General features: G+C 42.5%; 1 protein-coding gene across 2 annotated transcripts; it reads left to right on the top strand.

The window, feature by feature from the left end:
• Positions 1-263: 263 nt before the first annotated feature.
• LOC135488376 (uncharacterized) lies at positions 264-19,402 on the top strand. 2 transcript variants are annotated; one of them, XM_064772966.1, is made up of 2 exons: positions 264-518; positions 16,255-19,402. In XM_064772966.1, exon 2 carries the CDS (start codon positions 16,389-16,391, stop codon positions 16,863-16,865), a length of 477 nt encoding a protein of 158 aa, XP_064629036.1. In that variant the 5' UTR covers positions 264-518; positions 16,255-16,388; the 3' UTR covers positions 16,866-19,402. The 2 variants fall into 2 exon arrangements, with proteins under 2 accessions (XP_064629036.1, XP_064629037.1); XM_064772967.1 differs by lacking the exon at positions 264-518 and adding an exon at positions 11,653-11,742.
• The last annotated feature ends 310 nt before the right edge of the window (positions 19,403-19,712 follow it).

Here is a 19,712-nt window from a genome sequence, read left to right as displayed (position 1 = left end):
GGAAATTATAAAGTTGTTTGGCCTCCAGCTTGATATCATATGCTGGGACAGGCAAATTAAAACTCTGGATAAAACCTTGAATCTGATACACGGTTGGCCTAGTTTAGGAAAACGAACCTTATGAATTACAATGAAACATAAAATTCAAAATCTTCGGTTCTGTATCCAACAGTTGCCAGTACCTATGGTTTCCGGTAGAAAAGGCTGCAATCCCACTCTCCAGCAAGAGAGACATGCGCAGTCAGTGACACCTCGCGGGAGCCTGCGTATCGACCATAAACGCTTTCAGGGTGCAGGTATCACATGTTTACTGTGTACGTTCTTGCTCCATCAGCTGCATTGGCCAGGTTTCTAATGCCTTGCTAGCCTGCACAACAGTAAATGCCTAGGAACAAGTCCGAAGAGGATTTTGTTCACTGAACGGATTTTAAGCTTTCGTTGCCACCAAAGTTATAGGCGGATTTACGTTGAAGTCGACGGAATATTGAGTCAAAAGTTTGTTCCAACTTGTTGAAAAGGTATGTAAACACTTTGCAGTATCTTTGCTATCACTAAGATTGTATTTTTTTATATCATCTTGCTCTATCCGTAGCTATATGCAGCATCGAAAACAGTAATCATGGTTGTTATTGTACCATTGGCCTGAATTCGCTTTCAACGTATGTTAATCTGGTGCTTGTTGCTTCTTTTTTTACAAATATTTGATTCGAGAGATGCGCCAGTCCAAAGGTGAGCAGTCACGGGTTTTATGAAAGTTCATCAGATACAAAGTCACCTTATACAGAACAGAACCTGTTTGGGCCCAGTGGAGGCTACAACATCGCCCGCTAATTGGAACGGATGACGCACGCATCCCTCTGGGATTATTTGCTAGTTGCCAATTATTTATAAAAAGTTACTACATGTAAGTATTTTCAGAAAACTCGTGAATTGAACTAATCGAATTCCTGGCAAGGGATTCGCTTTCCATATCTCAGCTGTACCTCTCTATACTAAGTGCGCAGTTTCGCAACCACTCCGTTTTGTTACTAAATGGGCCGTTTTGGTTGATAACCATGTAGCCTAGTATCCTTCGTTAGAAGCCGACCTGGAAACGGGTGCAAGAAGCCACACATAAGCTACTCCGCTTCTCATCACATTTGACAGCATACAGCAGCAAATGTATATTCAAGGCAAGAAGTTCAACATAAATCCTCATATACCTTAAGTCAAGGTACACCAACCCACCTCCACCATATGCAAGGATGACATTCTGCAGGCCGAGTACTCCAGACTCATTGGTTGATCCATATTACTGTGCTTGGATACTAAGGATTCAACTACCTCGCATCCTGCTCCATTGCCTTAACAGTTTCACCACAGTTTACGGCGCAATCCTGCCTCACACCTATACCACGGGTGTAGAGCTCTACCTCCGTGCACCTACCAATTCGTTAAGGAACTGGTTACCGAGGAAACTTTAAGAACTTATGAGGTTCTTTAATTCCTAAGCCAATCCCATTCTGGTAATTGCATTTTCACTCCGAATGATTTGAATTGACAAGCATTTCATTTAAAAGGGGACAGAGAAGAACGCCTCGCCTCTCGCAGCGTCTTCAAAGGGATGGAATTATTGGAAAGAAGTTGACGATCGGAGTCGCTCCCAAAGAACAACACCCAGACTCAATGGATGCACATTTTGACGTCATTTTTGCCGTCATCTCGGACATTCCTCGGAAACTTTCAGAAGACCGTCAGAAGTGTCCGTAATCGGCCATGATGCCGAAAATAACGGCACACGGCTTGGCTCTATGAATAGATAAGCCATTGCCGAATCACTCGCGTAGCTTTGTCGGTCGACTAACTCTCCCTTTTGAACCGCAATGCATTTTGTTGGCACAACGGGCACAGAATATCGACAAAAACCCCGACAAATTCGTAACCTCTGCTACGGAGAGTGAACAGATGGAGACTGCGATTATCTTCCCATACTTCGTTGCTAAACGATCGAGACCAAACATTTGAAAGCAATCTGTTTTTGTCACGTTCTGACAACACTGCTTCCATGAAGTTGCTAACCAACAAACAAATTGGTTTCTAAGCAACAACGTTGACAACGTCTTCAAGATATACATGTAATGCAAAATGTGACCAACACTGTTGATAAGGCGCCTTCATGAGAGAAAACAATCCCCTGCCAGTTATAAACTGTGTCCTATTAATTTCATATCAACAAAACCCCAGGCAGTTGGCATACGGAAATGACATATTGACCAAAGAAACAATACCCGCTGCCCAGGGGAGGCAAGTACATACATTTCTGACATCTTGTACCAAAAGCATTATTTGTATTGGAAAAGAGCTTTCGCGAAATAAACACTGATGTCCACGCCAGGGCTAACTAGGTTTCCTTTCATCCGACATTCAGGGAGTATAGGTGGCTTGTTAGCGACTGATTTGGAAATCAAAGGGTTGAGGTACACCGTAAAGAACATCAACTCTCGTCACCGCAAGGGTTTAGGACAGTGCAGGGTCTTTTTTGGCAAGGACAACAATCTTTTGTCGTAATGCAGCCACCTTCCCCACCGTTTTAAACGTTTACCCGCTGCGATCCTCTCACTGACGTTCCCTTCATGAATCTCTGTAACTGTCTATCGAGAGGCGAAGTAGATTGAAACCACTCCTGCCAGGATGTTAGGGGATCGCCGTTCCTTCACATATATTTACAGGAGTACCGGTACGGCAGTGGCTTGTGTCATTTTCATTGAAGCGACGACCAATCAGTGAACGGGCAGACGCCGTGAGCCTTTAAAAAATCACAAAGTGCAATAAAGATCTCACCAAAACAGAATGTACCTGTTGGCCTGAGATTTGCAAGACATATACAAACCACCTCACAACACTTGCAAAATCAGTTTTAGCGAGAATAAGTATATTGCAGAATGAGGAGGTGCACGGAAGGGAATTCGAACATTGTCATCTTGGTTCAGTACCTATCTACTCGAACTTTAGAACAAATCCGCCATGTTGCTGACATTATATTGGCGCCAAAAACTATTTCTTTTGACCCTGTTGACCTCGATTCTAAAAACTTTTTCAAAAGGACCCTTCAAACGTGAAATCAACTGCAAGTATTATCTTTTATATCACTGAGGTATATAGATACGATATATTGAGAAAAATATGTACAGCTATCGAAATATAAGATAACTTGGAACTATTTCGGTCAATCACTCTGCCACCTGCGCGAACTAATCACAATTGTGGCGCGTTTTCAATATGGCGACAACGTGAATGGTATTAGAGGGATGTCATCTAGTCATGCATCACCTGGCTCGTTGATATCAGGCAAATAAATCCCCACGTGAGCATGAAAGCCATGACGGTACCGCGCTTAGAGTGTTAGACCCGCGTGGGTCGGCTGGTCACGAGTTCGACCCCCGTTGAATCTGCCAATTTTTTCCCCTCTTTTTTCTTCATTATCTTGTATCGCGTGAACATGAAAGCTTTGAGGCGTCACCAGGTTTTTGATCGCTGGTTGATCTGTTCTTGGTTCACCAAGGAGATCAACACGTGGACACTGAAGCACGGAGTTCTTGTTTTGGGAAGGACCACCTGTCATTGTAATGAGGTCCTGCCCTTCCCTACATTACAGCATGACCCTAACCACGGATATCCGGCCCTGTTCATCAATCATGGTAAATGTTTGGGCCTGCACTGTGTTTCTTGCCCTTGATTCAACCAAGGAAAACATCTTTATTGATGCAGACGCTATATATCATGGGTTAGGTGTTGGCAACAACAACATCTCGCTTCACAGTTGAAGGTCGTACAGGTTACCATTTTATCATGGTCGAGAAAACATCTGGTGAAACAGTTAGCTGCCTCCCTACACCAAAGATACCAGCGGTAGCATTTTGCCTCATGTTATATTGTGTCGTGAAACGAGGTTTCAGTTGCAACATTTGTAGCCTAAAGAGGGACTCCATGCAGTCCAATTGGTGGCCTCCAGGCGACTGCGCATTGAGTGTGTGCACTGTTCAGATGTGCGCCTGCGATGACACACGTTGATTGACAGAGGTTGCCCGTTAAAGCAACTACGGATGCTCAGTCGAATCGCTAGGTGTGAACAGTGAAGGGCGAAGCTTGATCAGGCTCGTCCATCGAGAGGATCCCTGTCTGAGTTTTGACTGCATCGCCACTCCGGTGTTATGGAGAGGTTCTTGTTTGTAATATCACGCTCATATCCTGTAATGTAGAGCCCCAGGATCTGTACCGTATATATATCGGACATTTTGCCTCTCGAAATTTTATCGGACATGTGATGTAAACAAGTTGCCTTTTTTCTTTTGAAATATTGGTATACCGGGAAACTCGAGGCGAAAGTGCGATTTTTCATGGAAATAAATCGACAAATGTCACGTTGCCAAGAATTATCTAGTAGAAGAACTGCAATAAAAATGAAAAATGTGCGCTGTATTTACATTGCTTAGCTAAATCATGAAGTCTACATTTTACCCTGGCAGTGCATCGTTTATCAGAATGTTATCCAATTCCCACAAAAAGGCTAAAATAGGCTCAAATATGCATGCAACGGAGCACTAAGGCCGGGTTAACATAGAGTTATACAGAATACCAACTCGCAGGTGAACAATGATTTCACTTCACAAAGTGTTCATAAACATGTGACCATGGAACCATTGTCCGCTGGCGTGTCCTTGTACCGTGCAGCTCCATGTAACTGCTTTCAAATCCAGGTTTACATAGAGCTAGCAACACGTTGTGAGATACGCCGGCGAACAATGGCTTTACCTATGACTATGAAACCATTGTTCGCGGTGTTAGGCGTTTCCGTATACCGTGTCGTTCTTGTAGCCCTGCTACAGGCAAGGAGGGATGTGGCTCGTTCCTAAAACGTTGGTACATATACCCAGAACATCCTCATAAATCGGGCATCTTTCCACTTCTTTTTTGTAAATTTATGAAAGGCTTAGCGATGTTCGTACATGTTAAGCGGAAAGTATTGAATTACCCCTGCAAGTGCTCTCGAAGAAAACTCTACAAGCGCTCGAGCACAAGTGATGAGATTTGTCCATTAGGCAATGCATGTCTTGTCGTGTTCAATGTAACTTTAGACAATTCAGCAAACATTAAGTGGAGAGTGTCAGGAAAACTCTGTTTTTTCAGAATCCCTGAAATGTATGTATAATGAATCTAAGGCAGAAAAGAATGGATAACAAATGGCCATCCTAACAGAAGAAGATGGTGCCCATCTGCATGCACGGTGAAATAATCAGTTTTTCTTTATTCCCAAAAAGTAGCCGAGTCGAGTAGTTGAGTGGAAATCATTGTCAGTGTGTTTGCGGAACCGATTTGACGGAGTAAACTCTGACGCCTCACATAAGGCGTGATTCAACTCTGGCGTCTTCACGCTGCGGTCGTCGCCGCAGTAAACTACCCTCGGTCCCTGCGGATGATAAGCATATACAATGACTTCATGTGGACGACACAAGATGGCTGCCAAAATAGCTTCTTTCAAAACGAAGCTTTCACAACTTAGGTCCGGATGCATACATCTAAGGTAAACCTGCATTTGCGGAGATAACATTGGCATGGCTTCAAATGTTTGCCGTAACTCGAGAAAGAGCCAGCAAATCTGTCTTACATATTCCTGATAACCTAGGGTATGCGCAAGTAGCCTACTTGTGTGAGCATCCAGCTGCTTTGTTGGTTAACCATTGCCGCCCCAGATCCACGGAATGCTGGAGTAAAACATTCCCTAAGGATATGATGTTGGAATACATGTTTCTCTACAGTACATCAAAGAGAATCTTGTTTGTTTAGGCCGGTGCTGGATGGTAGATTTGATACAAAAATAAATGCCATTCAAATTGAGCGTAGTCTACGAAATTAGCTTAGCCATGTTGATGTAGACTCCAGGGGCAGTCCATTGCGTCATCCTAACTGGATCGCCTTATGCGACAGCACGAGCGGTCCAATGTGTCCGGAGTGTGTGTTGATGACGAGTCTGACTTTTGAGCTACGTATTCCTCGGGCTGGATTTTTAGAATTTCCTCTATCAACATTTGCTACCAGAAGCCTTCACGCTTGCAGATTCGGCGAAGTAATGGGCTGGCAGCTTCGGATTGGCTACACAGCAACGAAATCTCTGAAGGATGTTTGCATAGAGAACTCAGAAGTGCATCGGCACGTATTCATCTTCGCCGTAAACCATCGGCAGAAACCCGTTACACATTATCGCACCACTCTAGCTTTGAGCTAAGTATTCTACCGTGTAATGTACATGCTAGTATGCATTGTATTTTTTACTACCATGGTAAATTCCATGTAACAAAATGTACATCTAGTTTGTCCACGGTGAAGATGATATGAATACCTAGCATATCTTCAGTGCCTGGTTTCCAGGGCAAGGTCACACGTCATCTGCGTGCAAAGGAAACTCATAGCATTCACCTTTACATGTAGCTTTGTAACGTCAGTAACGGTAAGCGTACAAAAACAGGGATACGCCATCATGGTTGCCTCTAAAATGTCAAACCTTGACTCTTTACCAACACTGTTCACATCTAAGGAATCTGTGAATCCTCTTTTTTCTCCAGTCGGTCCTATTGTGTTATATCATTTAAGGGGAATACATTGCACCGAGTTTACATTCACATTGAAATAGAGCAAATGGACCAAAAAACATGATTGTATTTCATTGGCGGCCACAGACGAATACCATCGAATGGTCCTTAAGTTATGTTCATCAAGTCTAATAATACATATAGCAATTTGCTAACACTGGTCGGGTAAAGTAGATCACCTGGTTTTGTTTTCAGTTATAGCATGTTGACGCAAGCACTTGGAATGCAAGCGATTCCTTCGGTTGCTCTGCTTTAATGTGTTCATAGATGGGTTTGTATTGGTTTGTTTTGATAGAGAAGTTGCACGCAATGAACAGTATGGTAACGTTCCAACTACTACTTGGGCATACATATACACCTTTCCAGAAATGGGGCGCTGAGTGTCCGAAATAGTGATGTCAAAAGGGGAAACTAGGCCTTATGGTGGAGGGACAAAGGAAATAGTCATGGTTGACCAACACACTTGAATGCCTTTGATGACGGACAAGGGGGAAAAAGTTAGTTCAAATGCAAGCCACCAATTTCGGGAAGCATGTATAGGCGATGTCCGATTAACTCAAATTCACACATTGTCTAAGTTCGAGGTAGCCGATAGCTGGGTAGTGTCATCAGATCTCATCATGTCTTGATCGTGTCTTGTCATACTTGGCTTGTGTCGCATGACATAGACGACACAAATGTTATATCTAGCTAGCAATGCCCAAAGCCTTGTCCCAACCTTGAAAGCCAAACTGGTCAACCAGACACCAGCTGCTTCTCTAGGTTAATCGCTCATCAGACAACGCTCATTAAGTGAAATAAACGGCCGTGTACCGGAAGAATTATCTCATCAATTCTGCTTTGTAAAAGCTTTTAAGGTCCAGATTTGGTAGTCTGGCTCGTGCCTTTGGCAGAAAGAGGCGAATATTGTGGTTGATGAGATTATAGTTTCTTCATGTTTAGAGTTTATAAGGCTGGTAAGATAGGAAATTTGGTAGGGATTCTGTACTGACGCGTTATGTCTTCAAAGTGTAATGATGGTTGTGCTGGTATGGAACTAGTCTCTGAGGAATAGCTGTCTTTCGAACTTAAATGGTTAACGTATACATCAGATCAGTGAGTCATGCAAAAGCAATGACGTACTGTTCTACCTGGCATTTGGGAAAGCAGGTAGTTCCTGCGGTCTGATCAAGTGTTCACTCAAATTAAGGCAAGTTCAATAAGCAAGCTCCCTTGAAAAGTAAAGTTATGCCATAAGATCTACCAGCAGTAGATTACTACTGCTGCATGTGCTGGAGAGAAAGTTGCTTTCTTCATGGAAGATTTGGCACCGAGCTTTCGAGTTGTTGGCTGGATCCAAGCTCCCTTGAAAAGTAAAGTTATGCCATAAGATCTACCAGCAGTAGATTACTACTGCTGGATGTGCTGGAGAGAAAGTTGCTTTCTTCATGGAAGATTTGGCACCGAGCTTTCGAGTTGTTGGCTGGATCCAACCATCCCAATCAACAGTTTTATATGTATATCATAGCAACTGATCACTTGGCATCGTCCTGACAATGATACAGCTGGAAGAATATCATATGATATTACAATCCATAATGAAGCTATCCCAATTATCTCATTAAACGAATGGAATGTGATATCACAATGACATCCCAGTTAACTCATTCAGGCGATTTGTCACCATCCAGGCTGCACTACAGGTGACGTGCAAAAGGCTGATGGTTTATCATTGATGTTAGCACTTCGTTCCTTGAAGCAAGAGTTGAGGTTGGTTGTATGGACGTTAAGGTAGCGTAAAGGCTACTTGGTTTAAATCCAGTGCCCTTGTCATACTCAGGGAGACTTATCAAACATTTACCAGCAATGATAACTTACAAGACAAAAACAAACATCCGCCGTAGCCATAGACGTGACATGATGACGTTTCTTCTGCAGAAGAACGTAAGAGTTATTTGACCTTTCTCACACACATCCCTATTCAGAATGCATGTAGCAGATACGGCCCTGCGCAAGTTACTATTCTCTAAGTTTTTTTCCAGTCACAAAGAGCTGCTGATTAGCTTCCAAGGGACATATGCAATGTCTGTGAAGAGGTGATGTATAGGATAAGCCTAATCCTTCTGCTTTGTAAATCAAAGACAGCGGCTGCAGTGAGACAGTCGGTGCATGTCGTGTTCCGATGTGTCATCACTGATACCCTATAGGCCAGCAAACACATGTTCTCAGAGGAATATTTTCCACTTTTTCTTTACACGAAAGCGTCTCTGACACCTGTCTCGTTAATGAACTTGTTGTTTGGGTAGTGAAGTGAGACCAGTCGCTAGCGGGGTCGCTGGTTGTCTATCATGTTTCGAGTGCAGTTGGTCGTTTGGTGGTCGTTGTGTTTTCCAACATTTAGCCTTGGCAGATCATCGCATCGATCTTGTGAAATAGATTCTTCCTTACCCATCGTTGCAAACTATTTGCTTGTGTTCGTGAGCTTCATCCGCAGAGCAATGAAAAAAGCAGTTTCGTTCACATTTGACTTGACTGTTCAGTGGCCGAATTTACCCCGCAATGAGTTTAACAACACCTTTGACAATACTTCAAAAGCGGTACCACAGCCTACAACAACAGATCTTTATCATGGACTCATACATGATGCATCTATTTTGACCTTATATGATTAATTCATAACTTCTGTATCACATGCATAGGCTAAGTTCACATTTTGAAACAGTCACTGGTGTGATAAAACTGTACACATACGTTTAGGAAGAAATCTATTAAATGTTCAATTACGGATGTAGTCAAGATTTAATGCGATGCTTCCCGAAAGAAAACAGGTTATATGACCCTCTGCAGCTGTTTGATCTCTCATTGTGAAGGAAGCAGCAATGGAATCATGTCGTATTGTAAGGCGAACTGTTCAAGGTATAATACACATTCTGATGTAGTGAACAGTTACTTCAAAATGCGTTGTTTTGCTCGACATTGATCGAAATTTGAACGGCCCTCTTAATGTCAGACGATTGACAGACTAAAAGGCTTCCTTTGTTATATCATCAACCAACGTGAAGTGCAGTGAAATCGATCTCGTTAGAAGAGAAAACTGCAAGAGAATTTTCTTACGTGCATAAGCCATGAGTTTTATAAATCATGGAAAATTGCTAAGATTACGCCATTAGCGCCATGGGAATTGGTGTAGGAAAGCGATGGTCGTATGAAAGTGATGTCATGCCAAACTGTCATGACAAACAATACCAAGTAGGTTCCCGGGGTCTTTTTTTAGGCAGGCAAATACTTTGAAGCGCCATACAAGCGTAGTGCTCGCCTTACACTCAAATTGACTCATACAGTCAGTTGAAAGTGTCATGAGGCTGCTGGAAATAAATCAACATTGAAAATACCTGTTGATCTAAAACTACCAAATGGCCTCGGGATCACTTTAGGGTTATATCATATGTCTGTTGTTTGACCATCATAATGGAGTTTCTCTTGTCGATCTTGACAACAAGTTCAGCATCCGCTAAGAAGTCACCAACCATAAGCCCTCGAGCTCGCGTGACAATTAGCTTCTTGATAGGAGTCTCATCACATCAACGTGTCCTGGAGTGCCTGTCCGCCGTCATATCATTGATTTCCATATACAGCGTAGGCTATTTATGTCCGAGTGTTACTAAATATTGAAACTATAAGCACAGTTATATAGACAGATTTCGCAGCATTTGAATGTGATGAAACTATAGCACAGTTATATGGACAGATTTCGCAACATTTGAATGTGATGAAACTGATATAGACTATATAATTTACAAGGTTTAAAAAAATCAATTAAGGCCTGGTCTGTTTGCTACATGCATATTACTGAGAGTCGATATCAGAAACGACAAAATATTTATGGTCCCGGGTGTCTCTAGGGGTAGCTAAGCTGGCGTGGATCCATATCGCAGTCTCCTGGGGATGAGCGATAACATGGAGGCTTTTTCCAATATCAACATTCTTGCCTGCTCTGATCATTTGGTTTTCTGCTTGGACTATAGGACTTGGCCATTGCTGAGCTTGACAACACCTAGAAGATAATTACATTGGTCGACAAATTCGTTGGTAAGCTATGAAAATGTACTCGAAACCTCTAAGACATAACAACTTACTATAGTTTATGCATAAGAACTATTTATAGGTTTCTGCCGCCAAATATAACTTTGCACATTCTAATTTCGTCCGAGTTGAGTAAGTCGGCGATCCTCTGTAATCACACGAGAAAAATGCTAACCATATGTTTGTCTGGAATGCTACAGGTATATTTAGCTGTATGATGTACAATCTACCTAATGCCCAGGGCTAGCTTTATCTACTATTCTTCTGTGCCTGCATCACCAGGGCTTTTCCGACCTGAACGGCATTCACAACATCACGACCAAAGGCAAACTGGGCGTGTCCTTACAGGGGTTTTCCTGAACATGAGCAGCATTCACAACGCCATGATCAAAGGCAAACTGGGCGTATCTTTACAGGGGCTTTTCCGACCTGAACGGCATTCACAACGCCATGATCAAAGGCTAACTGGGCGTGTCTTTACAGGGGCTTTTCCGACCTGAACGGCATTCACAACGCCATGATCAAAGGCTAACTGGGCGTGCTTTTACTTGGGTTTTTCCTGAACCTGAACGGCATTCATATCACCATTATCAAAGGCTAACTGGGCGTGTCTTTACAGGGGCTTTTCCTGAACCTGAACGGCATTCATATCCCCTTGACCAAAGGCTAACTGGGCGTGCTTTTACTGAGGCTTTTGCGGCAATCAAAGGCTAATAAAATTGAAATGCGTATCTGGTTCGATCCGCAAATTTTACGCTTCATCTCTCATCCACTAGAAAGAGTTAACAAGAGCCTACCTGATCGCAGTCCCGGGATCTCCGTGATAACGACAATAAATATATAATAGATGTCACATCAGCATGTCGAGGATACAGGAAGAGTTGACTTTCAATCGATATCGCAAGTCTGCCGCGCTTGCCTTTCCTGGGGCAATATGCCACCGTACACTCAGGTGAATAGAGACATAGGCGTTATCACATCGCTTCATATCGTGCTTGACATCTGTACAGTCACAATTACTGCAGACTTTACTGGTTATAGGCCTACTAAAGTGGTAAGTGGAATTGATTTTCTTAATTTTTATGTAATCGAAGCAATAATATCAAATTCATAGGCCTGATATCAGGAGGTCATAACCCAAACGTCCATTCAACACACGAGTCCACCATCTTTCTACAAAATGGAGACTTTGTGTGATGCAACAACTTTAGGTCACCCAATGTTCAGCGTATTTCTTCGTCGTTCCATACCATTGCCAGCCAAACCACATTCCAAAGTTTATCTGAATATGCCTGAAGATTCATGGACAGGTCTTCATTTCGACATCCTTGGTTCCATCTAAAGTAACGCTTGAACCTTCATTTTGGCATACTTGATTAAGAGGTGATATTAAGCCTCACCACAGGAATGTACAGCGTATTTCTCCTCCGATCCCTCCCATGGTCGGCGAACCCAGTATCAAAAGCTTTCACCTCATAACTTACCTACCTATCGAAAGCCAATCAATAGCCAAAGAGCTCATTACCAATAGCCGGGGTATAACTTCCCCTTTGATCTGTTGATGGGTTCTAGGTTCTGTTTGATTCGACTTATCTTCTCCCTCTCATTAGCGAGAGAGGATAGCATGGTGGCTTTCTTGTAGTTAACCAGTTCTCGTGTTGATGATACCGTAATTGGCCTGTTCTATCTGAAAAGGCTGGCACGGGCGGCAACCGCTGCACCGGTACGTAAGGCGATGTATGGAGGAAACGTGCGTGAAACAGCTTGATGGTGATCGAGAGAGACAATCAGTGTTGCGAGGACGAAAATGAGTATCGTGTTATTATAATCAATAATCAATTTGACGAAGACGTGTCTCAAAAGGTATTGATTATTCTTTCCATTGATGGATGTGGGGAAGATGGCGAACAGCAACATCTGTTTCCGAGCCACAGGATGACTAGGAAACAAACGGAAAGCAACAATGTGAACTGTGCAGAATGCCTTCATCATGTTCATAGACCTAATGTACATGTACTTCAAGTATGAGTTTATCGGCAAAACGGTCTGCAGGAATCATAGAGTATTGTGCTTACATAGTTTCCACATTTTGGCCTGGGGACAGATTGCCTCTCTGTAGGGTCGACATTGTCTATATATCGAAACTGACTAACGGATATCCATATCTCTATGTCCTCATGAATTGATAATGCAATGTCATCAGCCTTAATGGTGCGCCGACATCCACTAACCTAACCTGTCAACAGTGTAATTTGATCGTGCATGTCCTCAAGCCAATTACCGGCAATTCGGAATCGCCTGTATTACGCTAATTGGTACAGAATCCCGCACGCATGCTGTTCAAATTCGAATCGATACTATAGTGCCATTTCCCTGAAACAGGTAAACGGTAATGAATGTAGCTACTTCTATCCCAGCCTCAGTCCAACTTCTCTCGATGTTAAAACTTAAACGTTAACTCCTGGAGGTCATACCATATCTGTCTGCAATTGGAATCTCTCGCAGCAGCGGTAGATCAGTCACGAAGATTGATGGAATTACCTCGTCTCGATTCCAGTGTCTTTCATTAGCTTTTGAAATTAGCGTACTCAATCAATGGGTTCCTTAATGAGGTATCCTAGGGATGTGGCTTTTTATACCTGTAACATGGTTGTAAAAAGCATCACTATTTGGGAGGTAACACTGGTTACGGACCAATCAGCATTACTCGGCTTTGAAGGCCAATTCCAGCGGTCGCCATGACTGTTGACATCAAAAACCGTAGCTCATTTGGGCAATATTAGCAGCTGACAATACCTCGCCTCCCTAACAAATGAGCGCAATCATTACAGGAACAGTTACACGATCTCACCAGGAAGTGCATTGATTCGACTCCATCGCTGAGCCTGGTAGTATTCGTGTCTTACATGAAGCACTTTGTTAATTGGTCTTGCTTTGTTGATTGACTCCGGGTTGGCACGTGGGATATCAGGTACATGCAGTAAGTGCTTCCTAATGTGTACCAACTTCATCACTACCTGACAAAACTAACCTTATTGTTGTTTACGTACGGTAGTGTGGCAAGCTAATAGTTTCCTTGGAAATGTCTCGGGGCATTGGCAAAGTCCTCAAGGCCGATGGCTCCAGTTCTTTCCCGGTACCAACACTCAATTATCGCGTGACAGGGTATTACCATCGTATGGAAGGCAGGTGATTTACTGAAAAATGGTCGAAACGAATTGTTGAGAGGGCGTATCACTGTATGCACTGCCGTGAAAGCATACTCAAAGAAAAAAGCAACAATTATTCGACATTAAGTTAATACTACCAGATAAAAGTTTTATCGTGATGGTTGTGAGATTAGTTCTGTAGTTGTTGCATTCACGTTATGTTCAAGCTTGTGAAGTACTTAAGTAAACATAAGTACTGATAAGACTGATCTTCTTCCCGAAAGGGCCTGCTCTACATTCCTGCCTTGACTTGTTGCAATATCATAGGTTGACATACTCTCACGGCGTCATCCATTATTATCTTATCCGATCAGAGAAGATCCCTGTGATATTCTATGCTTGTGACGCTGAATATTAGTCAAATGATAGGATCTAACTCAGTATAAGCCATCTCGATTGTAATCCTTTACAAGTTGTCAACAGACTCGTAAAGTGGATTTTCCTGCACCACAAAGAAGGGAACGTAAATGGAAAAGAAGCAATGGTGTTCAAAGCAGGAAAATCTATCAAATCAAAAACTGTTGGTGTTTCTATTCCACCCGAAACAGTCATCTACAGACCATTTAACAGAGTTAAAATGTCATTTGGTACTGTCTCGGAATGGTCCACTTGGGTTATCAGTCTGCTACTGGACGGCTCGGTTAACAAATCGATCCTTTCGTATTGTGTTGACTACTAAAGGGAACTAGATCTGTTGTGATGTTGTGTTCAAAACGTGAAGGTAATAGTCAGACCGCCCCAGGGCGCCCAATTTCAGTTGATTCCCTGCCATGATATGAGTATATTTCTATAACTTAGTGAGATATTGAATATATCGATAGCTATTGGTTACTCCACGCCAAGGTCCCTGTTAGGATCGACAGCGTACATTAACCAACATCGATTTCTACTCACGTGAATGAAAAGCTTACTTCGATTTGACAGATGACGGGGCCAACTTGATGAGACCTGAAAGATTCCACTGGGGGTAATGGGTGGTCTTATTGGATAAGCGGGTATGACCTTTTGTGTGACCGAACCCGCGGGATAGTGTCTTATCGGTATTCTAGGAGTTGGAGAGGAAGTTTTGCATGAAACTCTAAAAAGTGTCACCTCGCAAGGCGATGTAACTTGTTGACCAAATCATGTACAATGTACCATAAAAGAGTCATATCCAAAGACTAATCTCGGTCTCATACCTTTGTATCACAATTTACATTCACGTAACATTCAGGTAAGTTAAACCATGTCACCAGACTCAGGATCCTGCTCGCGACCAGGAATGTTACATTAACTTCACTCTGGCATAATCCTAGAGAGTACAGGCAGTTACCTTTCATTTGACGCTTTCGAAACATACCGGCTGGGCAAGGAACTGTGCTGAAATAGGATAGCCTACATTGATCGTTCATACCATTCGGAGAATCCGCTCAAGGACACGTCCATTCGCGATTATATTCCATCACGAATTATTCATGATCAATCAAGCCAAAGCCTCGACAAGGCGTGGACATTATGCTGCTGATAATTAGGGGATACTAGGATCACTTGATTTGCGTTGAACCCCAACGTGTACAAATCATCGAGATGTGTTAAACTTTTAACGAAATACATGTATAACTTAGCGTCTGAAGAATTTATCGTTTCATACGGAGGTGCCTGGCTCCAGTTCGCCTTCCTAAGTAGCGGCAAGATACGTGACTACCGTAAATTACCCGTTGTACCTTAACAACCAATTGATCACCCCAGTGGGTGCCATATAGCCTATACTCACACCGGCTGCAGAATTCCACAGTCATCACTCAGCCAGAATTTATAAAATATTGGTCGTTACCAGGCCGTATTCATCACTTTCATGGCGTATCCCCAGCGTATATTCCAACCCGGTTCAACCACCTTCAGACTATAAGAGCGGGCTTACAGGTAATTGGCCTACAGGGGACCAGAACTCGCAATATGTTGGTCTTACCGAAGATGTTGTTGACTGTTTTTTCTTATGCAAACGACGGCCAGAGTTGTTTACGTAATGAGAAATATCTCCAGGGGTTGCAATTAGGGCAAAGCAGTCAGTTCTCACTGCTGAATACTGGCTGAATGCTCATTTCAGAAAGCTATTTAATACTTACTTGACAATGCGTTTCAGTGATATTTCTCCCATCTTCATAATGTTCTTTTTTTACAGCAGTACATTCTCAATAAACTGTATAATACCTTTTCATGTATCTCCTTTTCAGTAAACGTCTCAATGAAAGACCTTTTTACTTTATTTGTCTTTCAGCAAATGTCTTATAAGACCTTTTCGCTCCAATAGCATTTTCAGCAAGCGCAGAATGAATCTTATACCATTTTTTGATGACGATTTATTTTTACCGTTGCAGGTCGAAGAAAGGAGACTGCCGTCGTGGCTGTCCGGGTCAGGCCAGCATTGGATTACTTGCCAAACCTGAACCATTCAAGCTGGCGATCTAACTGGAATTATTGAGTTGAGGAGGCGGACTGGATCGTTTCCAAGATGGCGGTCGATCCCCACCATCATCCTGTGAGAGACCCCCTCTATCACTTTGACACTCACTTCCCGGAGCGTCTCTCGCGGTTGTATGTAAATCAGGATTTCCCAGCGCCAAGCAGACGACAGAAGAAGATGGCTGCTCGGATTGGCCAACGTTACAGGACGCAACCAATCACGTTTGACGAAATAAAGGAAGTGGATGAGGATAGTGCACCGAGTCCGAAGCAGGCCGGGGACGATCTCGATGGCATCAAGAGTCAGTTTTCTGCTTTCTCCAAATCCATGGACGGTTTAGTTGCGCAGAAGTTATCGGCGGCTGCTGCCGAGGCGCCGTTAGAAAAGGAGGAAGAGGAGGATGAGTTACTGACTAAAACAAGTGAATCAGAGAACTATTCCACGCCTAAACCAACGTACCCGGCGCTGAAGCGACCTGACAGAAAACGGAACAAAAATGCTAAACAAAGGATAGCCCCTGACTGATCTCATGATGTGATGGAAAGGACGATTTTGTACAGTGCGTTTATAAACAGTGCCTTATAGCCATGCAGTTTGAGGAGGAATAGCAAGTGGTAAACACAGAGGTTTGATATGTATCTATCAGGCCGGGCCCAGTATCGTAAAACAATATAAAGATAAAAGGTTTCCAAGTGCAACAACTGAAGACGGAAGGGGGCAGTCACCACTTTCCTTGAGCGGAGTTTTGACGACAGTCTGTCGCTTTTACGCGGATCAAGATCTAGCCTCCAGCTCTATAGCATGCAGCATGATTGCAGGAGGGGGGGGGGGTCCGATGGTACTTAAGGACCATCTCCCTTTAACCAGTCAGTATCTGGTTGACAGGGCAGAGCTTTTGAGATATCCTTTCGGCCTGAAGAGATGGAACGGGAGATTTCCACCACTTTGTCTACAATTTCATTTTTCCACCCTGTTGCTCTAAATGATATCTTTTATGAAACTGGGCCCAGTTCTGACATATTTATATCTGATTCTGTATTATACTATGTGGATGTTTGATAAATGAGTGATTCGATGGTGCTGTCGCAGTCTCTATCTAAAGGGCGTTGTATATTCTGCAGACTGAGTGCACCGGGGCAAGGTTCTCTGTCACTGTTTGGGATCACTCGGTCCGTTGCTGTAGTGAGTCCATAATCCATCAAAGAGGCTTACATGTAGATCCAATTATGCGAAATGGAAGCACCCACGCTTGTAATGAACCGATGAATCGATCAAAGCTTCATCAGGGTGGTTAGATATGCTATGTTAATTCTTCATATATATGATTATTTATCAAATTTCGTATTAGAATCGTTCAGTCATGTTGTACCTGAGTTTTTCAGACTGCCAAAATTGCGCAATGGTAAATTCTTTTTTCTATCATTTCTCTTCTGTATTCATGAGAATATGCCTACGTGGTTGAACCAGGCTAACAACAGGTTGCCATATCAATACAGCGCTTAACCATAGCGACGGCAAACACACATCTATAGGGTATCTGTGAACAACACAAACCTTTGCTTTTTTCAGTCTAATCAACTGATTGTCGTAACTAAGGTAAATGGGAAGAAAATTGATAAATTCATCAGGGATGTTTATAGATAAGCGATATGAGCTCGAGAGACAATTCATCAAATTCAATAACATTTGTAAAAAATGACTCGTACCCGCACCGCTTGGGGACATTTCCATCGCTTTGTATTCTGAAGGCTGTTTCGTCGTCGACGGAAAATTCGTTGAACTACAGAAATGAGTGGTAAAATAACCGAAAGTACTTCTGATATTTTCGATAAACTCTTTTGGTGAGGTTGATGAATGTTTGTGTGCTTGGCTGTTGCATGAGCTGTCGAAAAGCTCATCCGATCAGCCCTGATCATGCCGGTTTCTGTTGCGTTAAGAGTCGTGGACCAGGAGTGTCGGGCTGTTTGGACAGTACTGTTGGTCAATCACTGGGATGCTGGTTGTGCAAGCCTTGTACCAGTTATGCTCTCATGGGTGGAGAGAAGCTTTTTCTTGCTTCAGGGCACGGAGATGAAGTAGCGGTGATCACTCCGCGAGTCGAACCCGCAACCTTCTGAGCCCAGCACTCTAACAAAGCCACCAATCTCCACTCAAAGCTGTTTGGAAACTTGGATGATGCAGGTACAGCAATGGCCGACTTGGTTGCGCTTCAATTGGCCACGGGGTCTTTTGTTTATAGCAATCTTATACATAAAACTGTGTACATAGCATTTGAAACATGATTTATGGTTGCGATTAGTATGTTTGTTTTGTCTGAGTTTGTTAATAATTTTGTAATGGATTTGGTGAATGTCATCAGCATGGGTTGCTGACTGTGGCGAATCCGTAAGGATCTCTCATACTTTGTTCAGAGTCTTGAAGGGGCCTATTTCTTCAAAAGATCTCGATCGGGGAAGGGAGCACTGGTTTTTTTAGATGTTAACTTGGACAGACTACATGTAGGCCTAAGCTTTCGTTACCAGATAACAACGAATAATAAATAAAGTATTTTATCGTTTATGTTAAATAGTACGCTTTCTGTGAACTTCTATATATACACAAAGCAGGTCTTTATGTTTGTACCGCTGAAATTAAAGTGCTTATACGGCGTCCTCGGTGGTTTAAGCAACCGTATATAGGCATCTTGACCACCAAGGTTTTTGCATCTTATCAAGATATACCCCGGCTATGTTTAGAGTATAGACCATGAGGTTCAGGATATAACGCCGAATGCGCACTAGAGGCAGAATCTTTTTTAGACTACGAAGATGATTGATTAAAAGAAACTGGAAAGAAACCTATAGCAATGCCTACAAAATGTGAATATTCTTTCTTATCGCCGAGCTTCGCGTATATCTTCAATGGTTTAGTTAAGTTAACAATCTTTCTCATGTAAATACGTGACAATTGAAGGGCTTTGGTCTTGTAGAAATTATGTACATTCACTCTCTGTTCGCAATGTAGATTATGAATAAACAACGTGTGTACAAGGAATAATTTTGAAAATAAAAAATGTTTGTCTACATTCGTGTTATTTGTTACTCTATGGAAGATTGTCACAATTTTGAACTTCTAAGTCCAAATATTTTTTTCACCTTTTTTACTGCTCAAAATGAAGAAACATCATCAGCCCCAAAAAAATTTTGACTTTGAAAATTTTTCAGAATTTTGAACTTATGAACAAATTCAACTCTGGAGGATGAAAAATTTTCTAAGTCCAAATATTGTTTTCATTTTTTTGGGTTTTTTTATTCACCACCAATAACCCTTACCCTAACCCAAGTCGTAGTACTAAAACTCGGATCTAATCGGTATTCCTTATCAAAAAGGTAG

Source organism: Lineus longissimus, chromosome 5, assembly GCF_910592395.1.
Source record: "Lineus longissimus chromosome 5, tnLinLong1.2, whole genome shotgun sequence".
NCBI classification, from domain to species: Eukaryota; Metazoa; Nemertea; class Pilidiophora; order Heteronemertea; family Lineidae; genus Lineus; species Lineus longissimus.
Note: the sequence above shows the minus strand (reverse complement) of the source record. Positions and strands in the feature narration are given on the sequence as shown.